Source organism: Saimiri boliviensis, chromosome 2 (genome assembly GCF_048565385.1).
Source record: "Saimiri boliviensis isolate mSaiBol1 chromosome 2, mSaiBol1.pri, whole genome shotgun sequence".
Lineage (NCBI taxonomy): Eukaryota > Metazoa > Chordata > Mammalia > Primates > Cebidae > Saimiri > Saimiri boliviensis.
Window position 1 is genome coordinate 5,424,311 of NC_133450.1, and position 23,219 is coordinate 5,447,529.

The following is a 23,219-nucleotide window of genomic DNA, read 5'->3' on the forward strand; positions in this document are numbered from 1 at the left end:
TTTGATTGGATTAAAAAAGTGTATTGGATTTCCAATACTAAATAAAAACATGAAATCGTTTTTTAAAAAGCCATAGAGTTTTACAGCATCAACTACAGAAAAGGCCAAACAAGTGTGTACAGATGCCAGTCCCAGCAGTCCTCCGGGCCCCTCCCACAGGCAGTGCGACGACAGACACAGGTGTTCCAAACCCCCCCCTCCACCCGGGGAAGCTGCTGAGTGGCAGCTCAACTAGGACACTACAGGACACACAATGGTTCAGTTTCAAAAATCACAGGAAAATGTAAGAAAATGTATTAAATTGTGAAAAGGTGCAATACAGAATAGCTTTCCTTTTTCTTAATTTTAAAAAACCCCCCCAACTTTGAACAGTTACTTTATTTAAAAACAGGTCCCTCCCCCACCCACCCCAATTCTGTGGCAGTATCCAGGTACCAAGGCCCTGAGGTAACAGAAGCGTCAGGGTTCGTGGGAGGAAATGCCCCAAATACTGAGCCTGTTCTTTGGGCATAAGGTGGTTTCTGGGGAATCTGGCCCTCCTGGTGGCCAGAGTGCTCGGGCAGCTCTCTTCACGATCAGTTTAAGTGCACTGGTTTCCCAGAATCCTGCCTGGTGCCCCCATGTGACCAGCTAGCTTGGCAGCAGGAGTTCTCGCATTGCACCTTTCATTGCCCCCCAAATCATAAATACAAAGAGTTCAACTTGCAAAAGAGCAAACGTGATTAAGACATAAAAATGGGAAAGCCCCAAGTTCAAAGGCAGGTGGCCTGGGGTACCCACTGGTGGTTTCAGCAGCTTCTCTCTTCTTGGTTATTGAACTGAAGCCCGATTTACTGTCTACACTGCCTTCCACACTGTCTTCTGGGGATCTGTTGGGGAGTAGGGGAAGATGCCTGAGTGTCAGTCCTGTATTTTCCATTATATATTATTAATATGAAAAAACCACACACCTCAGCTCCTTACCTTTTTAAGAAAAAGAACCTAAGTACTACGTGCAAAGGCAATGGCTTCCATGTGTGGCTGAGCCGCTGGGTCCGCCTCAGAAACTTCCAGGGGCTTCATTCTAATCAGGGCTTGGCTGAGCTGCTGGGATAGGGGAGGGGGCAGCTGCCTCTGCTGTCCCTGTCCCTTGCTACTGGAGAAATAATGTTAAGAAAGACGCGTGGAAGCCTCAGGGGCTCTGCTTCCTGCAGAGCTCTGCCTTGTCTCACTCCTGCTAATGCTTTCTCAGAAGCAGCGTGAAGTGTGGAAGACAGCTGGACTGGCTGAAGACTGGAACTAGAGGAGGAAGGTTGTATGTGGAAACAAATTCCTTCCTTAACCTGCAGCTTCCCCAGAGAGAACTAGGAACAGCAGCAGTAAAGGGTCTCCATCCTTGCTCTCTGATTTACAGAGCAGGGTCGGCTCTTACCCTATTCTCTGTGGCAATTAGAAATACAGCACCTCAGCATGGACGTTCTTACCAGGCTAGGACCAAGACGTCAGGACAGCTAAATCCTCAAACCCACTTATTGCACAGAAGAATTTAAAAACCAGATCCAAATCAAACTCCAGTTGCAACGTAGTGACAATAAGGATGGACATGCCAGGAAAGGACAATAAAGAAGATGCTTCCATTCTCTGCAGGCTTCAGGAAGAAAGTACAATGACAGAAACATTCACAGGACCTCAGCAGCCCCTCCACTTCCTATTCCCAACCCCCAGCTCCCGCCCCCTGCCCCAATACTGAAACTGCACAGAAAGCAACAAACAAGTCTTTTCAATGTTACATTTCATTCAATTCAAATAGATCTGTAATCTCACAGTGATGAGAGGAGAAAGTCAGGCCTTTAATAATTATAATAAAAAAATAATAAAAAAGCTTACAAACAGCAATGCAACATTTCCTCCCCCTCAGAGTGGTGGATTAACAGCTGGCAGAGGATGCAATGACTCAGAATTAAAAAATAAAAACAAAACCAAAAAACAAGCCAACCCCTGGAACAACCCACACTTCAATGACTTTCCACACATAATCAGAACAAGCAGTCAGATGTCAACCACTTGCGGAGAACACCACGGACTTCCTTGGTTTTCGATAGCGTTTTTTGTTTTTGAAGGTAAAATAAAATAAGACACAAATAAAATTGTACATAAATGCCAATGTCTACACTCCATAAAGGTGATGCGGTCGCAGCACGAAGACACAGCCTGACCACAAATTGAAATGCAGGTTGCACTTCTCGCCTCTTCCCTGGACACAAAATTTTGGCCCATGGTGCCCAGTCCCGCAGAGTATCGGCAGGCAAAGGGAAGCTGCCTTGATGTAGGCTTCTTCCAGGCTGACCAGGGGAAGGCGGTGGCCATGCCTGGAGCCAGCCCTACACAGAGGCGCTGGCCAGTGTGCTGGCTCACTCTTGTGTTCTCAAGTGCTGTCCTCTCGCACTCTGTACAATTCCTTGTTTTCAAGGCTAAGTTCCAAGACTTCCAGACTCAGGTTTGAAGTCACGTCCTGGTGAAGGTCGTCATGCTGTCGTGATGGCGTTGAGGTCCTTCATGAGTCCTTCCAGGTGGGCCATCTCTTTGGTCAGCTCATCTGGTTCATAGCTCTATGGAAAAGAGAACACGGTTACTGGGCCTGATCCAGGGAGCCGACCAGAAAGGAGAGGCCAAAGCCTCAAGTGGTCAGTCGTCAAATGGCCCCCAAAAACTGGCCTACTAACATGCAGGCTGGCTCAGAGGAGTGGAGAGTAGCAGGATGTACCTGAGGTCACTAGGATCCCGTTTCTCGATAATGCACAATGCCTCTCTCCCAACACACACTCCCCAGGGACACAGTGACCCCACAAGCCAGAAGGCCCGCTGCTTGCCCCTTCTAGGTCTCTGCCCCAGTCGGCACCGTTGGTATGTCCCTGGATCTCTGGACCCCAAGCTTTCTGCTTAGAAAATCCTGTCCCTGGAAATTCAGAGGCAAAATGTTTTTATTGGAGTTTGAGAGTGAAAGATCAAAGAAAGACCCTGGTGATTTTTGTTTCTAGAGCAACCACTCAAGTGCCACCTTCTCCAGCGTCTTGCTCGGAAAGGTCATAAACTGCAACTGAGGGGTGAAAAGGCATATGGATGGTTCAAACCGAGGAAAGAACACCCATGACAGAAGGGACAGAACTAAATGGCAGGAAGTGGGGAGAGGGGCCAGTAGCTGAGCTGGTGTGAAAAGCTAAGTTAAGACATTCAAGAGTGGATATGGGGGCCGGGTGCGGTGGCTGTGGCTCACGCCTGTAATCCCAGCACTCTGGTAGGCCAAAGGAGCTGGATCACCTGAGGTTGGAAGTTCAAGACCAGCCTGGCCAACATGGTGAAACCCCGTTTCTACTGAAAATACAAAAAATTAGCCAGGCGTGGTGGCGGGCACCTGTAGTTCCAGCTACTCAAGAGGCTGAGGCAGGAGAATCGCTTGAACCCGGGAGGCAGAGGTTGCAGTCAGCTGAGATCATGCCACTGTACTCTAGCCTGGGGGACAGAGCAAGACTCCGTCTCAAAAACAAAACAAAACAAATAAAAAAATGACTGGATACGGAAAAGAAAGCAAACCAAATCCTCAGCACAATTCCCGGCTCAGATAAGATGCTCAAAACGCCGTATCTACTGAATGAATGAGTGTATCTGCTTCATAGTTCTGGGTGGTGAGGCCTGGTGTGCACAGAGTATCAGCTCGACCAGCAGTCTCAGGCCCTGGGGCATGTTCCCAGATAATCTGGTGGGACGGATGGCCCCATGAACTCACACTCTCGGAGGCTTCCAACATCCTTGTGGTCTCCTGCACTTCAGGGGCACTGGGAACAACCACTGGCATAGGAGGCCGGCTCCTTCCTAGAGTCCCGATGGAGGCAGTCTTCACTGAGTGAATGTGATGGTTCAGCGCTGAGGGAAAAGGGCACCATCAGGTATGTGACCAAGCCTGCCTCCCCGAGACCTCATGAAGCCCTAAGGTCCAAGTGCTGCTTCAGAGTGAGAGACACACACAGACCCCGTGCAGGGATACTGCTCTGAAAAGTTACTGGAACGAGAGGGAAGGAGGGAGACAGCAGGGCATTCAAAAGGCCGGAGAAAATATTCCCAGAGAAAATATTCCATTGGCTCTCGAAAACCAATATCCTGGTCCAGTGGTTCTCAAAATGTGGTGGTCCATGAACCCTTGTAAGGTATCTGGGAGGCCAAAGCTCTCTTCATAATGGGACATTATTTGCCTTTCCATTGTGTTTGCCTTTGCACTGAGGATACAAAAGCAATAATGGCTGAACTGCTGGAGCCTTCGCACAAATCAAGGCAGTGGTGCCAAACTGTAAAGTCATTCGCTGACATGCACTTGCAGTTTAATAAAGCCAGTTTCACTCAGAACCATCCTTAATAAATGAGTAAATATTTTTAATTTTACTAAATCTTGACCTTATTGTATGTGACAAAATGCAAAGTATGCATAAAGTACTTCAGCTGCATAGAAAGTCTGAAAGATTTTTTTTTTTTTTGCTTTTTGTTTTTTGTTTTGTTTTGTTTTGTTTTTTTTGAGACAGAGTCTTGCCTTGTTGCCTACACTGGAGTGCAGTGGTACGATCTCGGCTCACTGCAACCCCCGTCTCCTGGGTTCAAGTGATTCTCCTGTCTCAGCCTCCTGAGTAGCTGGGATTACAGGCATCTGTCACCACGCCCAGTTCACTTTTTGTATTTTTAGTAGAGATGAGGTTTCACCATGTTGGCCAGGCTGGTCTTGAACTCCTGACCACAGCTGATCCAGCCCTCTTGGCCTCCCAAAGTGCTGGGATTACAAGTGTGAGCCACCATGCCTGGCCAACAGCTGTCTTAAATAAAGGCACTTGTGATGGTTTGAGTGTTGAATGTTTTTACCATGGAATACCACTGTTAGTTCAAAGGCAGACAGACAAACTGATTCTTGAGACATCTTCTAGAAAAATGAACAATGTGAGCCTGACAATTCAAAAAACACAATGGATAGTGTTTATTGCCAATGATAAAACTAAAGTTTCTTGAAAGTCAGAATTTTGGAAAACTTGTAGCTGCCACCTTGGGCTCAAGAACTTAATATTTATACGCTTTGACAATATAAATGAATATGTTTTTAGATATTGAATAATGAAATGTATTGCTATTTGCAGAATTTGCGTAACACAGTGAACCAATATATTCTAAATGACCCAATATATGATGTTTTAGTATCATGCATTAAATGCTAGATGAATGAATTTTGATGGAATAAAGTATGACTAGTTCATGGATATGCTTTCAGATTTCACTTTACAAACAAACCTTTAAAAAACTACAACTTGGTGAGTTTTGCTATAGTATCAAAAAAGAATATCCACAATTATCTGAAAAGGTTATAAAAATACTCTTCCTTTTTCCAATTACATATCTGTGAGGCCAGATTTTCTTCTTATATTTCAACCAAAACACCATATTGCAACAGATTGAATGCAGAAGCAGACAGGAAAATCCAGCTGTCTTCTATTAAGCCAGACATTAAAGAGATTTGCAAAAAATAAAATGACTCTTCTCACTACATTTTTGTTTGAAAATAGTTACTTTTCATAAAAATATGCTAGTTATTGTAACATGACTGCTTTTTAAATGAATAAAATACTTTTAAAATGTCTTAGTTTTAATTTTAATATGGTAAATATTGATAGATATAACCCATATGAAGAAAAGCTTTTATGTGCTCAATAGCTTTTAATATATAAAGGGGTACTGAGGCCAGAAATTTTGAAAACCACTGACTTACTCTAAAACAAATGAACATAATAGAGAACAATTTGGAAGAGCATAAAGCAAGCATGCCTTTGAGATCAGGGGACTGTTACTGAGCTTGTGGATTTGGGTAAATGACTTCTCTTCATGGGGTTCCTTTCCCTAACCTGAGGTTCATTCTGGTTTCACCACCCTGTGAGTCCAAGCCTTGGCCTCCCTGGTCCCTTCTCTAGCTTGCAGGGACCTTATGAAGTGAGGTGATTCCAGGGGGCTGGGGAGACAAGATCTGTCACCCATTCCTATGCCATTGGATTTACCACCAACAGTGCTGCACATAAAACACAATTCAAAAGGTCAGCCCTTGCTCCCCAGCAAATTATTCTCTGGTTTGTAAGTGTTCCCAAAGGAGAGGAGCCCGTAAACTTCCTGGGTGGGGCAACGGCACATTGCTACTCTAAGTGAATTGCTGGGATAGGCTTGGAGGATATTTGCTTTGCTATACCTCAAAGAAGCGGTGACTCTGTCCCAAGCTTGAGCCAAGGGTCCCTCCAGGTGTGCTGCCATCCTCACTCACCTTGCTGGGATAGTAACGGTGTGCTTGGCAATGCAGGATCATAGGTGGGAGGTCCTGGAGGCGGGATTGCCGGCACGGCGAAGCTCTTCAATGGGTGGGAAGGGCGAACGTGGGCGGTGGGAAGACTCTGGCCTGAATCTTCCTCTTGGGAGCTGGCCAAGTAAGAGGAGCTGGTAGCACCTTCAGGGTCCTGGTGATCAGTGCAGCATGTTTGAGACGAGGAGGCTGGCATGGTGTCAGTGCTGGGGGTATTTCGAACGGATTCTATAGCAGGAAAGTCTAAATGTTAGCATTTCTTTTGCCATGAAACATGTGAAAGTCCCAGAGTTTTGGGTACTTCCTAGGGTTCCCTAAACCAGCTCAGTAAGCACTTGTGATCAGTGCTAGGCCAAGAGAGCATGGATTAGCACCACTACCAGGGATAAGAATGAACTAGTCTAAAAGAGTCTCAAACAATTTTTGTACACGGACCAGTTATTCTTGTTTTTCACTTCACAGCTAAGTGATCAGAATTCAAGGTTGTCCTCAATATTTACTATGGAGCACATGTAAAGGTTTTCGAGACTACTAAGATATTAATAATAAATAAGTGTACAAGAAAATTTAAAACTTCACTCACTGGAATCTTGGAGAGTGGCCTTTCACAGACAACCATGGCTGATCACCAAGGCTGGCGGGGTACCTGACAGTAGCCAGCGATGCTGATGAGGCCTGGTGGTCACTGCACGACAGGCCAATGGCATAGGCCTTCTGCTCCCAGGGACTGTGTGTGGCCTCACAGCAAAAACCCCACAGCTCAAGTGACAACTGGACAACGAACCAGCCCAGAAGTCTACACACGGTTTTTAGATCATGCCAAGTGAAGGGCATTTTTGATTCGGAGAAAGAAATGAGAGTAGATTAGCCTGGAGAAGGGAAGGCTCAGGAAGAACACGGTAACAATTTCAAAATATAAGAAGGGGCAGAGTTGTTCTGGAAGGCAGCACAGCAGGGTAGAAAAGCAGAGACTCTGGAGTCAGACAGACCTGGACTCTCTAATCTTTGCATACTAACTGGGTCAATCTGACAAAGTCACTGAGTATCTCTGAGTCTTAGTTTCTTCATCTACAGAAAGGGGAGACTAACACATAATTCTCTGGGGATTAAATGAGATGTACGTAAAGTGCTGGACACAGCGCTTGAATATATGATAAGATTCTTTTCTTTGTAAATTATCGGGTGCTTACTTTAAGCCAGGCACTATGCTAGCTGGTTTACATTCATTAGCTCACTCCATCCTCAAAGTAACTCAGAAGGCACTGGGAGGTTAAGCAAATTGCCCATTTGCACAGTTAGAACTAGCAGGGCGGAGTCTGAATCCCTGCCTTCTGACTTCCATACCCACGCTCTGGACCACCATACACCTTTCCACACCCAGTACCACTTGCCCCCACTCTGTGGGGCAGAAGCAGCACCAAGGCCTGGGGAGACCACATGAGGAAGACCTTTGCAGAAGTGCGAGCTGGTGACCACCCTCCCCACCCGTGAGGAGAGGCAGGGAGGACACGGCTCAGGGCAATGGACTGTATCAGGTAGCCTGAAGACCTCTTCTGACTTCTGGAGTCCTCAACCTTAACAAGTACAGTAGTTTCCCTTATCCATGCTGTTACTTTCAATGGTTTCAATTACGTATGGCCAACTGCTGTCTAAAAACTTACATGGAAAATTCCTGAAATAAGTAATTCATAAGCTTTACATCATGCACCGTTCTGAGTAGTGTGATGAAATTTCACGTCATTCCACTGGGGATATGCATTATCCCTCAGCCCAGCCTATCCACACTGCGTACGCTACCTGCCCTTGAGTCACTTAGTAGCTGTCTTGGTTAACAGACAGAGCAAATAGATATAAAGGGTTCACTACTACATGTGATTTCAGGCCTCCACTGGGGTCTTGGAATGTATCCCCATAGATGGGGACACTGTAAAGCATGAGCAATCTGCAGAAATCCAACACATTTCCATGGCTTTGTTGCTGAGGTAGCAGTGAATATGTTCCCTTGGGCTCTGAGGAGTCAGGCCACCAGTCATATGAGTGCCACTTCCGATCTTGGGTCTACGGATGAGTGACTCACACACCCTCCCCAAGTGTGCCTGGCTGTGTTGGCCCTATGAGGCTTAGGTCACTTCTCACCCACTAAAGGGGCGTGCTGAGGCTCTCTTCTTAGGCTTGCTCAACATAGCCATCATGGCCCACGGTGGGGAACCCGGTGGCCCCGCTCTGTGTGATCCTGGGTGGGGCAGAAGATGGTTAAGGAGAGCAGGGAGGAGGACAGAGAAGAGTAGACTCCTGTTCAGTCCGTGTCAGCATGTACGGCAGGTGTGTTAGGTCAGTTCTGGGCACACAGGCCTCCCTGACTGCCTCAACAGTCTGTAACTGGATATGTAAGCTTCTGAGGGCCAAAGAAATGGTGTAAAAGGTGAAAAAGGAAAATGGGGTTGCCTACAGGAGTCAGCGCTCTGGCCTGCTACCACAGACCAGGGCTGCCTTGTACACCTCCAGGGGGCCCCAGGCATGTTGCTGTCTTCATGAAGGGTGTTCCCTGACACTGTGCAAAACCACTGGCCTGCTCGTAATCCATGCTGTAAGTAAAATTCCTGCTTGGGCAAGGGGCCTACTTCCTGACTGACTTGCCTCTTAGAGTTGTTAAAGACACACAGAGTTTACACTGGCCAAGTGACTGGACAAGAGGAAAGTGCTTTTCCAGTGTCAAGTGGTGGTGACATGGTGAGTGTTCCTTACAGCAGAGACTGGCCCTGCCTAGCCCACATGGACCGAGCTGTGGTAACACTTGAGCTCTGGAGACATAAGAGCTCAGAAAAGTACAACAATGAAAAAGAACTGTTATCATTTTTGGATACTTGCTCTACATTTCAAATCGGTCTTCAGTGAGTCCATCACTTGAGTTTTACCTTCTGTTATCCAACTGGTCATCAAAGCATGGGCTCTCTTGGTAATGCAAATTATTCTTTCTGCCTCTCTTCACTTTCTGCCTAGGTCCATAAAGAAGGGAATGTTTACCAACACCGGATCACAAGGGACAGGGCTGGGTAGGAGCTGCCAGGCTTCTCTCCAATCCCCAAACCTGTCCTATTCTGGAGGAAAGAGGAGAGGGGGCTGATTCGATTGGGAGGAGCCTGCCATCCACTAAGACAGGACCACATCCCAGAGTGTGAGGTCCCTTGGCCTTAAAAATGGAGCAACAGGGTTGGGCATGCACAAAACCTCCTAAGAGCGATGCGGAGGCTGCTTTCTGGTTCTCTGTTTTATTTGAGACTATGTCTATAAGGCAGACTGGCTCTCATGCAGCTGGCTGGAGTAACTGTCTATCTTGTAAACCATCTTTCCTAAAGTCAGGACTCTAAATTGGGATTTTGAGGGAGACAGCAGAAAGGGCAAATTTATTTTTATTTATTTATTTACTTTTTTTTTTTTTTTTTTTTTTTTTTGTAGAGATGCGGTCTTGCCTTGTTGCCCAGGCTGGTCATGAACTCCTGGGCTCAAGCCATCCTCCTGCCTCGGCTTCCCAAAGTGCTAGAATTACAGGCATGGGCCACCTTGCTCAGTCTGGAAGGCCAAATTTAGATGCAAGTTCAAGCAGCATTCTCCAAACCAGGGAATTTTAACTCTGGGAGTAGATAATGTTGGGAATTATTAGGCACCCTTTAATAAAGCTTGATCTTCATTTGATGTTTTGGGTATGTTTATGATTGATGAAAACTTAAAAGAATGGGGACCAGGCGCAATGGCTCACGCTTGTAATCCCAGCACTTTGGGAGGCCGAGGCAGGTGGATCACTTGAGGTCAGGAGTTTGAGACCCCGTCTCTACTAAAAATACAAAAATCAGCCAGGTGTGGTGGTGTGTGTCTATAATCCCAGCTACTCTGGAGGCTGAGGCAGGAGAATTGCTTGAACCTGGGAGGTGGACGTTGCAACGAGCTGAGATGGCACCACTGTACTCCAGCCTGGGCAAGAGAGTGAGACTCTGTCTCAAAAAAAGGAAAAACAAGAAAACCCCACCAAAACAAAACAAAACAAAAAACTCAAAAGAATGGGGATATTACTAGGAACCCAAACTTCTAGCATAAAGTTTTGAGGTTCTTTTAAAATGGAACTCATTTGAAATTCCCTTATTCCCCAGACCAGCAAAACTCAATTCTATCAGTAACGTAATAATTATTAATAGGCAAATTTCAAATGGTGGAAAAATAATATGTTAAATATATAGGAAGTTACTAGAATTGCTGTTTAAAACTAAGAGGATGAAAATGAATTTTCAATTAGTGAAGAACAAGATTTATTCCACTTGCTGTCCCCACATCTTCGCCATTTCCTCCTTAAAACTGTTTGATAATGTGGTTTCCCAAGGTTTCCAAACTTGGATATGTTTGTCTAGCAACATACTTCTTCAAATATCCTACAGATTGTTATGCCAATTTCCTGTTTCTTCAGAGAGAATCTATTCCTGTGCATCCTTTCCTAATTTTAATAATCCTGAGGTTTACATCAGGCACACATCCACATGGCTGGTGGTCCCACTGCCCCTTGGATGTCATCTGCACTTCAGTCCACAGTGGAAGTACCCGGTATGTAACAAGTAACCTTTGGACCCACCCAATGTTAGGGTGACTGCCAGGCAAAGGCAACTAGTGTCTGAAATCACCCAGGATGAGTTTTTCTTTCAAATTAGAGGATCAAAAGAAATAAAGAAATTGGAAAAAAGGCTGAGTTAAAAGTGCAAGTTTATGGAACAAGGGATGCTTATGTGATTAGAGATACTGTTTTTATTAAAAGGAAACCTTGCGCTGAACGTTTAAAACCTAGGTGGAAACATGGGGTGAATTTTACAGAAACAAATTTGAGTCAGTCACAGAAATGTTATGCTAAGTAAATAAAACAGAAAAATTCCAAATCCCTCTTCTAAGTAGGGCAAGTCCTTCCCCATTTCCGCCTGCCAACTCTTTTGGAAAATGGTTTCCATCTGGGCTTCATCCTCATCTCTCACCTGTGGAATTGGCCCTGTCTGAAAGGGACATGGATGTGCCAGTGGGCCATGGGCTGCCCGGGTGGTAGAGGTGACTGCGAGCTGGAGAAGCGAGGCTGCTGGAGTGGAAATGATGGTGAGGGTTATCGAGGGAATGGATGGGATGGGCACTAATCACAGCTGTGAATGAACACAAGACAGAGAAATGCTTAACATGCTTGCACAAACACACACGAATCACAGTTCAAGAGCAAAGTCACCCCGTTCCCACCACCCATACAATCCAACCACTCCCTTGGTTTTTTGGTGGCAGCTGGCTAGATCTGGTCAATCAGCCATTGATTTTTACCTTTGTTTTTTAAAAATGAGCATATGAACATTTTTTTAAAAAATTTGCATATGTCTACATATGCATAGAAAAAAAGGGTCTGAGGAATATATACTGAAATGTTAACAGCGACTATCTTGCAGGGAAGAGTGGTCAGGATTAAAATATTGTTCTTTTGGCTTGTCTGTATTTTCCAATTCTACTATAATAAACATGGATTACATGAGCTATTACAAATATCTATTTGAATATGTCACAAAATATAAATCCCTAAATCAACACATAATAAATTCGGTTTCTATCATTTTTGTCCTGCTAACAGGATTGAAAGAAGTCCCCTCTATTTCCAGTATATTCCTAATTTATTCTGCCTTTGTTAAAACTGCTGAATGAGGCATTTAATGGGTATTTAGACCAAATAAATAAGAAGCTGTTTAATCGACTTTCATGCCTTAAAATAAATGCAAATGAAATTGAACTCTGATGGTCCCATCTAGTACTAAAAGCATGAACCACAGGCTGATGGCACCATCTTTTTATTGCTTCTAGTCTGGGGACTCAGCCATATCCAACTGCATTTAAAAGAATAAATGGCTCTTTCCTTCCCACACTGGCTAAGGATTCAATTCACTGCATTCAGCTAAATAATCTGAAATTTCCACACAGATTTTACATACTACTTTTTATGAAGATGGAGATTCCATGTACAACTTTCTATGAGGCTTCATTATACATGAGATGGATGCAGACAAAATCAGAAGCCCAGAGTCTGGGAATAAACTTTTTTTAGGAACTCCCTTGGAGTGGTTGCAGAAATGGCACATTTAAGATCAAGATAACCAGTTCTACCCCCACCAAACAGGCAAATAGGCCAAAGCTGAGTAGCAATACAGGGAATCTTTTTTCTCTAAACAAAGGCTTCATAAACTTCATAATACAACTTAATTAACACTTAGTGGCCTACTGAAAAGTCTTCTGTCCCCAGGGATCTCCCTAAGGTCTTTCTGGGGCTATTCAACATTACTTTGGGTAAGAGAAATCCCAGTCAATAAAACGGATGCCTTTACTTTCCAGATATCCCTTGTCCTGGCCACAAGCAAGCAAGCAGGTGGCATGACTGGGACCTTGGAGCACGGCTGCCCTTTCCCTTCTCACGGCTTCAGGAGCAGAACAAGGAGCTTTCCCTCAGCTGCTGCTCTTGGGGACCAAAGGCTCCAGGTTGTGCCCGGGAAGAGAATACAACACAAGAAAGCGGTCTGAGGAGCGCTCCGAGGGTAACTGGGGAGTCGGCAACTCCTCTGGGGGAAGACAGGTAGTTTTTAGAAGTGGGTGCTTCAGACTCGGTGTTTTCCAGAATTCAGGCTGGGGTAGGGGAATAAACCTGATTTTTACCTAGGAAAGTACGATTTGAGAGCTTTCGAGGACTCTCACAAAGGAAAAAGAAAATTGACTTTTTTCCTTTATAAGGCAGTTTCAGTCTTTGTAGATAAGTAAATAAAAAAATAAAGCAGTGCCAACATGCCCAGCTAGAATATAGTAAGAAATCAGCACTGTTAGCTGTCTCTGAACTCAGTGCTTTGGCGCACGGCCTTGGATGAAACCATGTCCTGGCCCAGCAAGCCCTTCTTAGCACTGCTCAGTCATTTAAGACCAGGGCAGGTGGATGGTGGGTGATGGCTCCTGCATCATTCCGGGACTCAGAGCTCAGGGAATACTAGCTTGTGAAACGGAACTGTAGCCGTGTGGATTTTAAAAACAGTATCTTAAGAGGATCATAAAGACTGTAAGTGGATCTAGTTGCAGGTTCTTAAAAGATTCCACTTACCCACCCAACTACTGAGGCAAAAATTAAGTAATATTGTGTATCCGTGCAAACTCCTTCCCCAACATCAAGAAGAATGACATCAACTGGACAATACATCTTTTTCACTTAACATATTTAAAACTAATACATCTAGAATAAAGATAGTAAAATTTTACAAGTTTTCAGACTAAGCCAGTTCAGGTAGGAACTGAAGTCTTACACAAAACAAACAAAGCAGCAACAGTGCTACCATCTTCTTTATCAATCAGAAACAACTGGAATGGATCAATTTACTCTTTCTGGGCATGTGTGTCTGTAAACCTGGGAACCCCATTCAGGGCACCTCTTTTAAGAGGGAAACCATGGCTTTCCCCCGCATGCTTCCAAGTCCAGGCCTTTCTTTCCATCAAGGACCAAAAGCATAAGCTACTTTGTGTGGAAATTACCTATTAAGAAATAGGCTGTTACTCTTTCAAAGCTGACTTTTGTAATCCAGCATCCTACATGTTTGTCTACAATGAGTGTTTGTGGGAGAGGGAAAGGGTGTGCAGACATCCACGTGCTTGGAGCATCCACCAAAAGACTGGAGACATGAGGAACTTTTCTGAGTGTACGATGCCATGGTGCACCTCTCTGAATGCACGATATCCATGGCTATTAAATATCATCATTTGTTGACAGATGGCTGAAAGTTCCCTGAACTGGGAGCCCCACTATGCTAGTTAGTCTGAAAGGCTTCTCTTTCTTGAAAACTGTGAAAAGAAAGAGGACACAATAGTTTGAAAGAATTGGTTTGTCCCATTGCTTTCTGTTTTAATCATGATATTTAACTTATTTTGAATTTCAACTATTATTTAAAAAGGCTTGGCTGGGCGCAGTGGCTCATGCCTGTAATCCCAGCACTTTGGGAGGCCAAGGTAGGCGGATCACCAAGTCAGGAGACTGAGACCATCCTGGACAATATAGTGAAACCTTGTCTCTACTAAAAATACAAAAATTAGCTAGGTGTGGTGGCATGCACCTGTAGTCCCAGCTACTCAGGAGGCTGAGGCAGGAGAACTGCTTGAACTTGGGAGGCAGAGGTTGCAGTGAGCTGAGATTGTGCCACTGCACTCTAGCCTGGCAACAGAGTTAAGACTCCATCTCAAGAAAAAAAAAAAGAAAGAGGCTCAGAAACCTTTTTTTTTTTTTTTTGAGATGAAGTTTTGCTCTTGTCACCCAGGCTGCAGTGCAAAAGCACAATCTTGACTCACCGCAACCTCTGCCTCCTGGGTTCCAGTGATTCTCCTACCTCACTACCACGCCCGGCCAAGGCTCAGAAACCTTTATACTTATCAAAGTGAGGCATAAGTCAAGAATGAAAAATATGGTTTAAAAAATTCTGGCTGGGTAGGTGCAGTGGCTCATGGCTCTAATCCCAGCACTTTGGGAGTCCAAGGCCGGTGGATCACCAGGAGTTTGAGACCAGCCTGGCCAATGTGGTGAAACCCCATCTCTACTAAAAATGCAAAAAATTAGCCGGGCATGGTGGCACATGCCTACAGTCCCAGCTACACAGGAGGCTGAGGCAGGAGAATAGCTGGAACCTGGGAGGCAGAGGCTGCAGTGAGCTGAGATTGCACCACTGCACTGCAGCCTGGGCAACAGAGCAAGACTCTGTCTCAAAAAGAAAAAAAAAAATATTCCAGCCAGGTGCGGTGGCTTATGCCTGTAATCCCAGGACTCTGGGAGGCCGAGGCAGGTGGGTCACCTGAGGTTAGGAGTTCGAGATCAGCCTGGCCAACATGGTGAGACCCTACCTCTATAAAAAATACAAAAAAATTGCCAGGCATGGTGGCAAGTGCTTGTAATCACAGCTGCTTGGGAGGCTGAGGCAGGAGAACTGCTTGAACCCGGGAGGCACAGGTTGTAGTGAGCTGAGATTATGCCACTGCACTCCAGCCTAGGCGACAGAGTAAGACTCTGTCTCAAAAAAAAACAAAAAAAAAAAAAACAAAAAACCATACTGTAAACCTAAAGCTATTCTAAAATATAAAGTCCACTACTTTTATATAATTTTATTTTAATTAATTAATTAATTTAGAGGCTGGCTCTTGCTCTGTTGCCTAAGCTGGAGTGCACTGGTGTAAAATCACAGCTCACTGCAACCTTAAATCCTGGGTTCAAGCAATCCTTCCACCTTAGCCTCCTGCGTAGCTGGGTTGTGTGCCACGATGCCCAGCTTTAAAAAAAAAAAAAAAACAAACTTTTTTTTGACATGGAATTGGAATCACACTCTGTCACCCAGGCTGGAGTGCAGTGGCATGATCTGAGCTCACTGTAACCTCTGCCTACCAGGTGCAAGTGTTCTTGTGCCCCAGCCTCCTGAGTAGCTGGGACTATAGACATGCGCCACCACGCCCAGATACTTTTTGTCATGGCTAATATTTAATTTTTTGTAGAGATGGGGTCCCACTTCGTTGACCAGGCTGGTCTAGAACTCCTGGCCTCCAGCAATCCTCCCGCCTTGGTCTCCCCAAACACTAGGATTATAGGTGTGAGCCACCTTGCTTGGCCTTCAAATCTATTAATTAAAAAACAAATTCGACAGGTGTTCATCAGCACTGATGTCAGGAGGAATAATGAAAACTTGTAACATTGGGCCACCCTCAGCCCATCTGGAGGGAGGCTTTCCTATCTCTCCCATAGAGATATGATGCACTTTTAGGGAGACTTGGTTACTTCCCTATTCCTGGGAGACAGGAGAAATTGGCTCTTCAGCTTATTTACTCTAAACATAAATACGCTAGCCTCAAGGATAGTATTTGTTGCAAAATATGGCAAGTGTTTGGTATTTCTTCCTTCAAGGTGTCAAAGCTTTGGTAGATTATCTTTGTGTTAGAATCAAGTGAAGTCAAAAAGATCATTCATAGTTGTTCCCCTACATGATTGGACAGATTGGTAGCACTGAGGAAAAGCGAAGCTTCTACTTACGCTGGGGTGGCTGGGAGTCAAAGGGCATCATCATTTTTGGTCTCATTCCCCGCCTTCCAGCCAGTGTAGACATGCTGTCCTCTGACTCATGCCCTAGATGTTAAATGTGGAGGTTAGTTACAAGCATGCGCCCTACGCCACTGAGCAGCCTCAACAGCAAAACACTTCTAGTAGGGGATTCAGAATTCACAGACAACGTAATGGGGACAAGATGTTTCTGTAAGAAGTGAGATAAAGAGGAAAACGATCATTAAGAGCATCACAGGAGTTCCTGCTGAATCAATGTGGATGTCACAATGCTGCCCACCACACTTCATATGGTGTCTGTAAGAGCATCCAGCCCAAGAACATTCTGAATACCACAATGCTAGCTGGACCAGCTGAAGGCATAGAATGAAATGCACAGACATGGGCTACCTTGCCTCAAATGCTTGAATGTCACACTGCTAAAGCCTGAAGAGAGACCTAAAAGAGCTGCAAGATTGTCTTGTATGGGTACAGGACCTCTCCCTCATAACAAGCTAGCTATTCTTTAGCATATGTTAACACATCTTATAACACATATTTCTCTAAGTCTGATCTCATATAGAAATCACCAAATTAAGGCAACCTCAGGAAAATAAAAATGATTTACATGAAAACAGTCTCCTAACATTTGAGGGAAAAACCTGCACTTAAAACGGTACCTCTGTATGAATTTCGCCTTTGATGGATATTGCTGTCCATGGAGTTGTCAACTGGTGTGATATCTTGAGAGTTTCGAGGAATTGGAGTATCGGTCATGATGGGGTTTGGGTCTGGAGACTTATCAATGGGTTTCAGCTCCAGTCTCTCATGATGGATCCAGAGATCTGGAGGTTTCACATCTTTGGAATTCCCTTTGTACTTATGAGAGCCATTCACTGATTTGCAGGCAGCTCGTTTCCTAGGCACGAAGTTAAGAGGGGCTTTTAAAAAGTAACTCGTGTGAACATACTCGTCAAAAGGCTTGAGTGATAAAACTGCCTTTCTGAGAGATGTTTCAAGCAAAGGCAAAAACTAAAAACATATCCCAGACCCCAAACAACAAGTCTGCTCCTGGGAAGAGTAAATGTATCCCTATTTTGTCCACACGTATTTAAAGATACTTACCAGGGTATGTCTGAATCCTGCCTCGTGACTTTTTTTGACTGTTAAAAGGTTAACATAGCATTTTTCATTACATAATCTCTAAACCAGAAGGTTCATCCACAAGTTTCCAATTAGAGCAATGTAGAAACATAACAATGGATTAGAGGAAAAGCCTATGGCTTATAAAGGAGGGAGGGAACAATTTTTTTTTTTTTTTTTTTTTTTTGAGACAGAGTTTCACTCTTGTCACCCAGGCTACAGTGCAATGGCATGACCTCGGCTCACTGCAACCTTGGCCTTCTGGGTTCAAGTGATTCTCCTGCCTCGGCCTCCTGAGTAGCTGGGATTACAGGTACCTGCCACCACACCCAGCTAATTTTTGTATTTTTAGTAGAAACAGGGTTTCTCCATGTTGACTAGGCTGGTCTTGAACTCCTGACCTCAGGTGATCCACCTGCCTCGGCCTCCCAGAGTGTTGGGATTACAGCTGTGAGCCACTGTGCCTGGCCAGAACAACTTTTAAGGCTGCCAAACTATGACTACCAACTAGGTAAAGTCAAGAATGGGGACAACAATGTCTGCTTCTCTATGCTTTAGCTTCTCCACTTTCTCTCTTCCTTTCCCCTAATAAGGACTTACTGGGTACCCAGGATATGCCAGACCCTTTGCTAGACTGCCGTGCCCTCAGAATTTTTGGACAAGTGAAGAATAGACATGTTGAACTACTATTTTTAAATGTTCTGAGCTTATGTTCTGAAATGCCAAGTGTTACAGTAACTTCTTAATAGTTGGATCTAAGCTGAACAGGAAAAACCTAGAGGAAGTGACATTTAAGCTAAGACCTAAAGAGAACAGAAAGTATATTCCAGGTGGTGAAATCAGCTTATGTCAAACCCCTAAAGCAGACAGCAATGGCCTGGTGGGATACTAGAAGGACTTTAAGAGAGCCTGAGTGGTGGGGACACAGTGAACCTTGCAGAGAATGATGTGAAATAATACTGGGAAGGTAGTCAGGGACCAGATCATAAAGAACTTTTAGAGCAAGCTAAGAATCTGAACTTCCCTTTGTGAGAAATGAGAAACCAGTCAATGGTTTTAAACAAGAAAGTAAGGAGATCACTTCTGAGTTAAAACTACACCAGCTGTGATGTGAAGAATGGCTCCGTAGGTGGGGGCAGAAGAGGAGACCAGCTAGGATGCTGCTGGAATCTCAGCCATGACTGATGGTGGTGTGGGACAGTGGGAATACAGGCAAGAGGCAGACGTGAAAGTTATCTGGGAGGCAGACATGACAGGTTGATGATGATGCTAAGGTTTCTGGTTTAAGCCACTTAACATCTGGAATAAAGGAGTAGAGGCAGGTTTGCCTGAAAAGATGATGAATTATGTTCTGGGCCTGCTGAATTTGAAGTGTCTCTGAGAGATTCAAGAGGAAATGTAGAAGAGGCAACTGGGCGTGCAAGTCTGATACTCAGAAGAGGGAGGTCTTGGCTGGAGACGAAATACAAGAGTAGCTGGAATGCTGGAGCCATGGGAGCAGATGAGATCACTTGGGGAGAACACAGAAGAGGAAGAGAGTAAGTCCAGGCCCAGGCCCCAAGGAATGTCGTGTTTGATGGCTAGGTAGACAGGAGGGCCTATGAAAACAAAAACGGAAATAAAAATATGCTGTCATGGACACAAAAGAAAATGTTTCCAGAAGGAAGAGATCACTGTGTTAAATGTTGTTGAGAGACTAAGACGAGAAATGAAAAATGTTCTTTGCCTTTAGCAATATGGAGGTCACAAAAGCCATTCTGGTGAAGTCGTAGGGGCAGAATAAAGATTAGAAAGGGGCCGGGCACGGTGGCTCAAGCCTGTAATCCCAGCACTTTGGGAGGCCGAGGTGGGTGGATCACAAGGTCGAGAGATCGAGACCAACCTGGTCGACATGGTGAAACCCCGTCTCTACTAAAAATACAAAAAATTAGCTGGGCATGGTGGCGCGTGCCTATAATCCCAGCTACTCAGGAGGCTGAGGCAGGAGAATTGCCTGAACCCAGGAGGCGGAGGTTGCAGTGAGCCGAGATCGCGCCATTGCACTCCAGCCTGGGTAACAAGAGCAAAACTCGATCTCAAAAAAAAAAAAAAAAAAAAAAGATTAGAAAGGACTGATGCATGGGTAGGCAGCAAACAGACATATGAGTATAAGTAAGTAATCAAGGAATTCTGTGGTGAAGCAGAAGGAAGGTCTGTAAGGAGCCGGTGATAAGGACCATACGGGGGTAGGGGGGAGTTATAATTATAATTATTCCTTAAGCTGGAAGAAGTTAGAGCACACTTAAACACTGAAAAGGCAGCCAATAATAAGTAAGAGGTCAGCTATGCAGGAGACAGGAAGAATTGAAGGTAAAAGGTCTTAGAAAAATGGAAGACTTTGAGCTTAAGGGGAAAAGGGTCACATTGGCTTTAAACAGGGGAAGTACACTTAGGAGGGAGGAGGAAACAATGATTACCAATATAGAAAGGCTTCAGATTTGATGGCAGTGTGCTGAGGTAGTTCTCATCTGATGGCTTCTAAGGAGAAGCCCAGCTCATCTGTTGCCAGTTGGGGGCTAAGGGGGAATGTTCTGAGAAACAACAAGGGTTTAGATACTCTGAATGCTCTGTCAATTTTGAGGTTGTAAGACTCTACAAACAGCTACCATCTAAATGAACCCCAGGTATTACAGAGGAAGAAAAGTAATAAGAAAAGTTCACTTATATTTTTCAACGGTCAATGGAATACCTGCAAAGCAGATCACTGGAGAAGTGGGCGAGGGGAAAGCCCTCTGATAGGATGATTTTTAACAAAGGGACCCAAATCTGTAGGACATGCCAATACAGAGAATAGAACTCATTACCAAGTCATCTTCTTACTCTCAATCTGAAGACTGAGTACCTTATTTTTAAAATTTACTTTGAGCCTGGGGATGGTGGCTCATGCCTGTAATCCCAGCACTTTGGGAGGCTGAGGCAGGCAGATCATTTAAGGTCAGAAGTTCAAGACCAGCCTGGCCAGCATGGTAAAACTCCATCTTTACTAAAATACAAAAATTAGCTTGGCATTGCAGCAAATGCTTGTAATCCTAGCTACTTGGGAGGCTGAGGCAGGAGAATCATTTGAACGCAGGAGGCAGAAGTTGCAGTGAGCTGAGATCCTTTCACTGCACTCCAGCCTGGGCAACAGAGCAAGACCTTGTCTAAAAAAATTTTTACTTTAAATCTGAAGTCTTCCAAAGCACTAAGGAATTCTCTGTCATTTTGGTTTTCATATTCTTTTAATAAAAGGATAATTAAGATCCCAACATTTCTAAAAACTAGACATAAAATCAAGTTAATATAGATAAATGTGAAATGCCAAATAAAGAGGCTTGAAGAAAAGTTCTAGAGTAGAAAAAAATATAGTCTTTGAGGCTTTAAAAATAATAGCTTTCCACTATTAAAAGTAGATGGCTGGGTGCAGTCGCTCACGCCTGTAATCCCAGCACTCTGGGAGGCCAAGGGGGCGGATCGTTTGAGGTTGGAGTTCGAGACCAGCCTGGCCAACATGGTGAAACCCTGCCTTTACTTAAAAAATACAAAAATTAGGCTGGGCATGGTGGCTCACGTCTGTAATCCTAGCACTCTGGGCTGAGGCAGGCGGATCATGAGGTCAAGAGATTGAGATCATCCTGACCAACACAGTGAAAACCCATCTCTACTAAGAAACAAAAAAAATACAAAAATTAGTCAGGCGTAGTCGCATGTGCCTGTAGCCCCAGCTACTTGGGAGGCTGAGGCAGAAGAATCACTTGAACCGGGAGGCGGAGGTTGCAGTGAGCCGAGACTGTGCCACTGTACTTCAGCCTGGTGTCAAAGCGAGACTCCATCTCAAAAAAACCCCAAAAAACAAAAAAGAAAAACTAGCTGGGCATTGTGGCGGATGCCTGTAATCCCAGCTACTCAAGAGGCTGAGGCAGGAAAATCACTTGAACCCATGAGGTGGAGGTTGCAGATAACATAACCATGTTATGGAGTCGACAACATGCCAATCCACTCCAGCCTGGGCGACAGAGTGAGTCACCATCTCAAAAAAAAAAAAAAAAAAAAAAAAGAAAATAAAGGAAGAACTGTGAGAGGCAGTGGCCAGAAGGCTTATAAAAGAAGCCTCCATTTTCTTGAAAGAGAGACAGAGTACAAGCTATGGAAAGCTATTTCATTTGGGCAAAAGAAAGAACGATTTAAAATATCACATAACCTACCAAAAAATGACATAAAGTTATTACCAGTAGCAATTACAAGGTAGCCTGTACTTGCCCAGTACAGTGAAAATGAACAAATTTATGATTATTAAACACATGCATCCTTGCCTTGGGCAGACCAAGTCTGCGTGGATAATCACACAGACGTGAATTTCTCTTTCTCTTGCAGAGCAACACCTCCATCTTACGATCTTTCAAGATATTGCAACTAAAGCCATTTTATTATCCATATTATGGTTTTGCTATTAGGAATAACTCAGGAGTCCCCCCGACCTCTTCTTTTCTGTTTTGCTAACCAGATATTTGAGCTCAATGTAATTTAGAATCAAGGATTCTTCCAAGTGCAGGAGTGGACAGTATTAGCAAACATTACATAACCTTGAGGGAATAGGTTGCTTGTTCATATGGCAGTATCAGTAACTGAGCCCCCTTGCTATCTGCACTTAGACCATTAGCCACAAGCCTCAAAATCCCAGAAGAGTTTAAGGCTAGCAGCCATTTAATCTCTCTGAGAAACTGATAAATTGATCCTTTCCTGTTCATTAAAGCTACCCCACCCCCACACTCAGTAGCACTTCCTTAAAAACATTCTTGTTTTTTTTTTTTTTGGAGACAGAGTTTCGCTCTTGTAACCCAGGCTGGAGTGCAATGGCACGATCTCAGCTCGCTGCAACCTCCACCTCCTGAGTTCAGGCAATTCTCCTGCCTCAGCCTCCTGAGTAGCTGGGATTACAGTCACGCGCCACCATGCCCAGCTAATTTTTTGTATTTTTAGTAGAGACGGGGTTTCACCATGTTGACCAGGATGGTCTCGATCTCTTGACCTCGTGATCCACCCGCCTCGGCCTCCCGAAGTGCTGGGATTACAAGCTTGAGCCACCGCGCCCGGCCTAAAAACATTCTTAAACTTAGATTTAGAATGACAGGCCTATGGTGTTCTTCCACTGGGCTGGCATTTGTGCTGTGACACAGCCTGTAAGAATGCCCACAGATGCCTGTGCATCGGGTTCACTATGGGCATGTACAGACGGTGCCCCCCAAGGGTGACCAGCAATGCCAGACACTTACCACTTTCCTCACCATATCTATGCTCTAGTTGGCTCTGGGACTTGAGAGGTTGAGCTAAATTAAATTTATCTACTTGGCAATCCTGCTGGGTTTGGCTAATACTAGGTACTGGCAAGAGGTGGGAGGGTAGGAAGTGTTTCTTTTTCTGCCACTGTCCTTTGGGAGGAGGCTGGAATGGCCACATGCCTCTAGCTCCCACCTTGCTCTTGTCAGGAAGCCCTCTCCTACTGTTTCAGATCTTTGAAAATAGCTCTCTCCTCTTGCCCTTTCAGTCCCAAGGATGATGGTGTCTTATTGTTGCTGCTGGCCGCTGAATATCCCGCTAGTTTTCCCT

At 44.6% G+C, this 23,219-nt stretch overlaps 1 protein-coding gene across 11 annotated transcripts in view; it reads right to left on the minus strand.

The window, feature by feature from the left end:
• NEO1 (neogenin 1) overlaps nt 1–23,219 on the minus strand; it is a 247,353-nt gene continuing 224,134 nt past the window's right edge. For 7 of the 11 annotated variants that reach the window (XM_074392691.1, XM_039468854.2, XM_039468852.2 and 4 more), the window contains 6 exons: nt 17,132–17,370; nt 16,446–16,538; nt 11,362–11,520; nt 6,317–6,580; nt 3,764–3,900; nt 1–2,588 (listed from right to left, as the gene is read on the minus strand). In XM_074392691.1, the coding sequence (XP_074248792.1) occupies nt 2,505–2,588; nt 3,764–3,900; nt 6,317–6,580; nt 11,362–11,520; nt 16,446–16,538; nt 17,132–17,370 (976 nt within the window). In that variant the 3' untranslated portion in view covers nt 1–2,504. The remainder of the gene's footprint in view (nt 2,589–3,763; nt 3,901–6,316; nt 6,581–11,361; nt 11,521–16,445; nt 16,539–17,131; nt 17,371–23,219) is intronic. The other 4 variants (XM_039468855.2, XM_074392693.1, XM_074392694.1 and 1 more) reach the window with 3 other exon arrangements.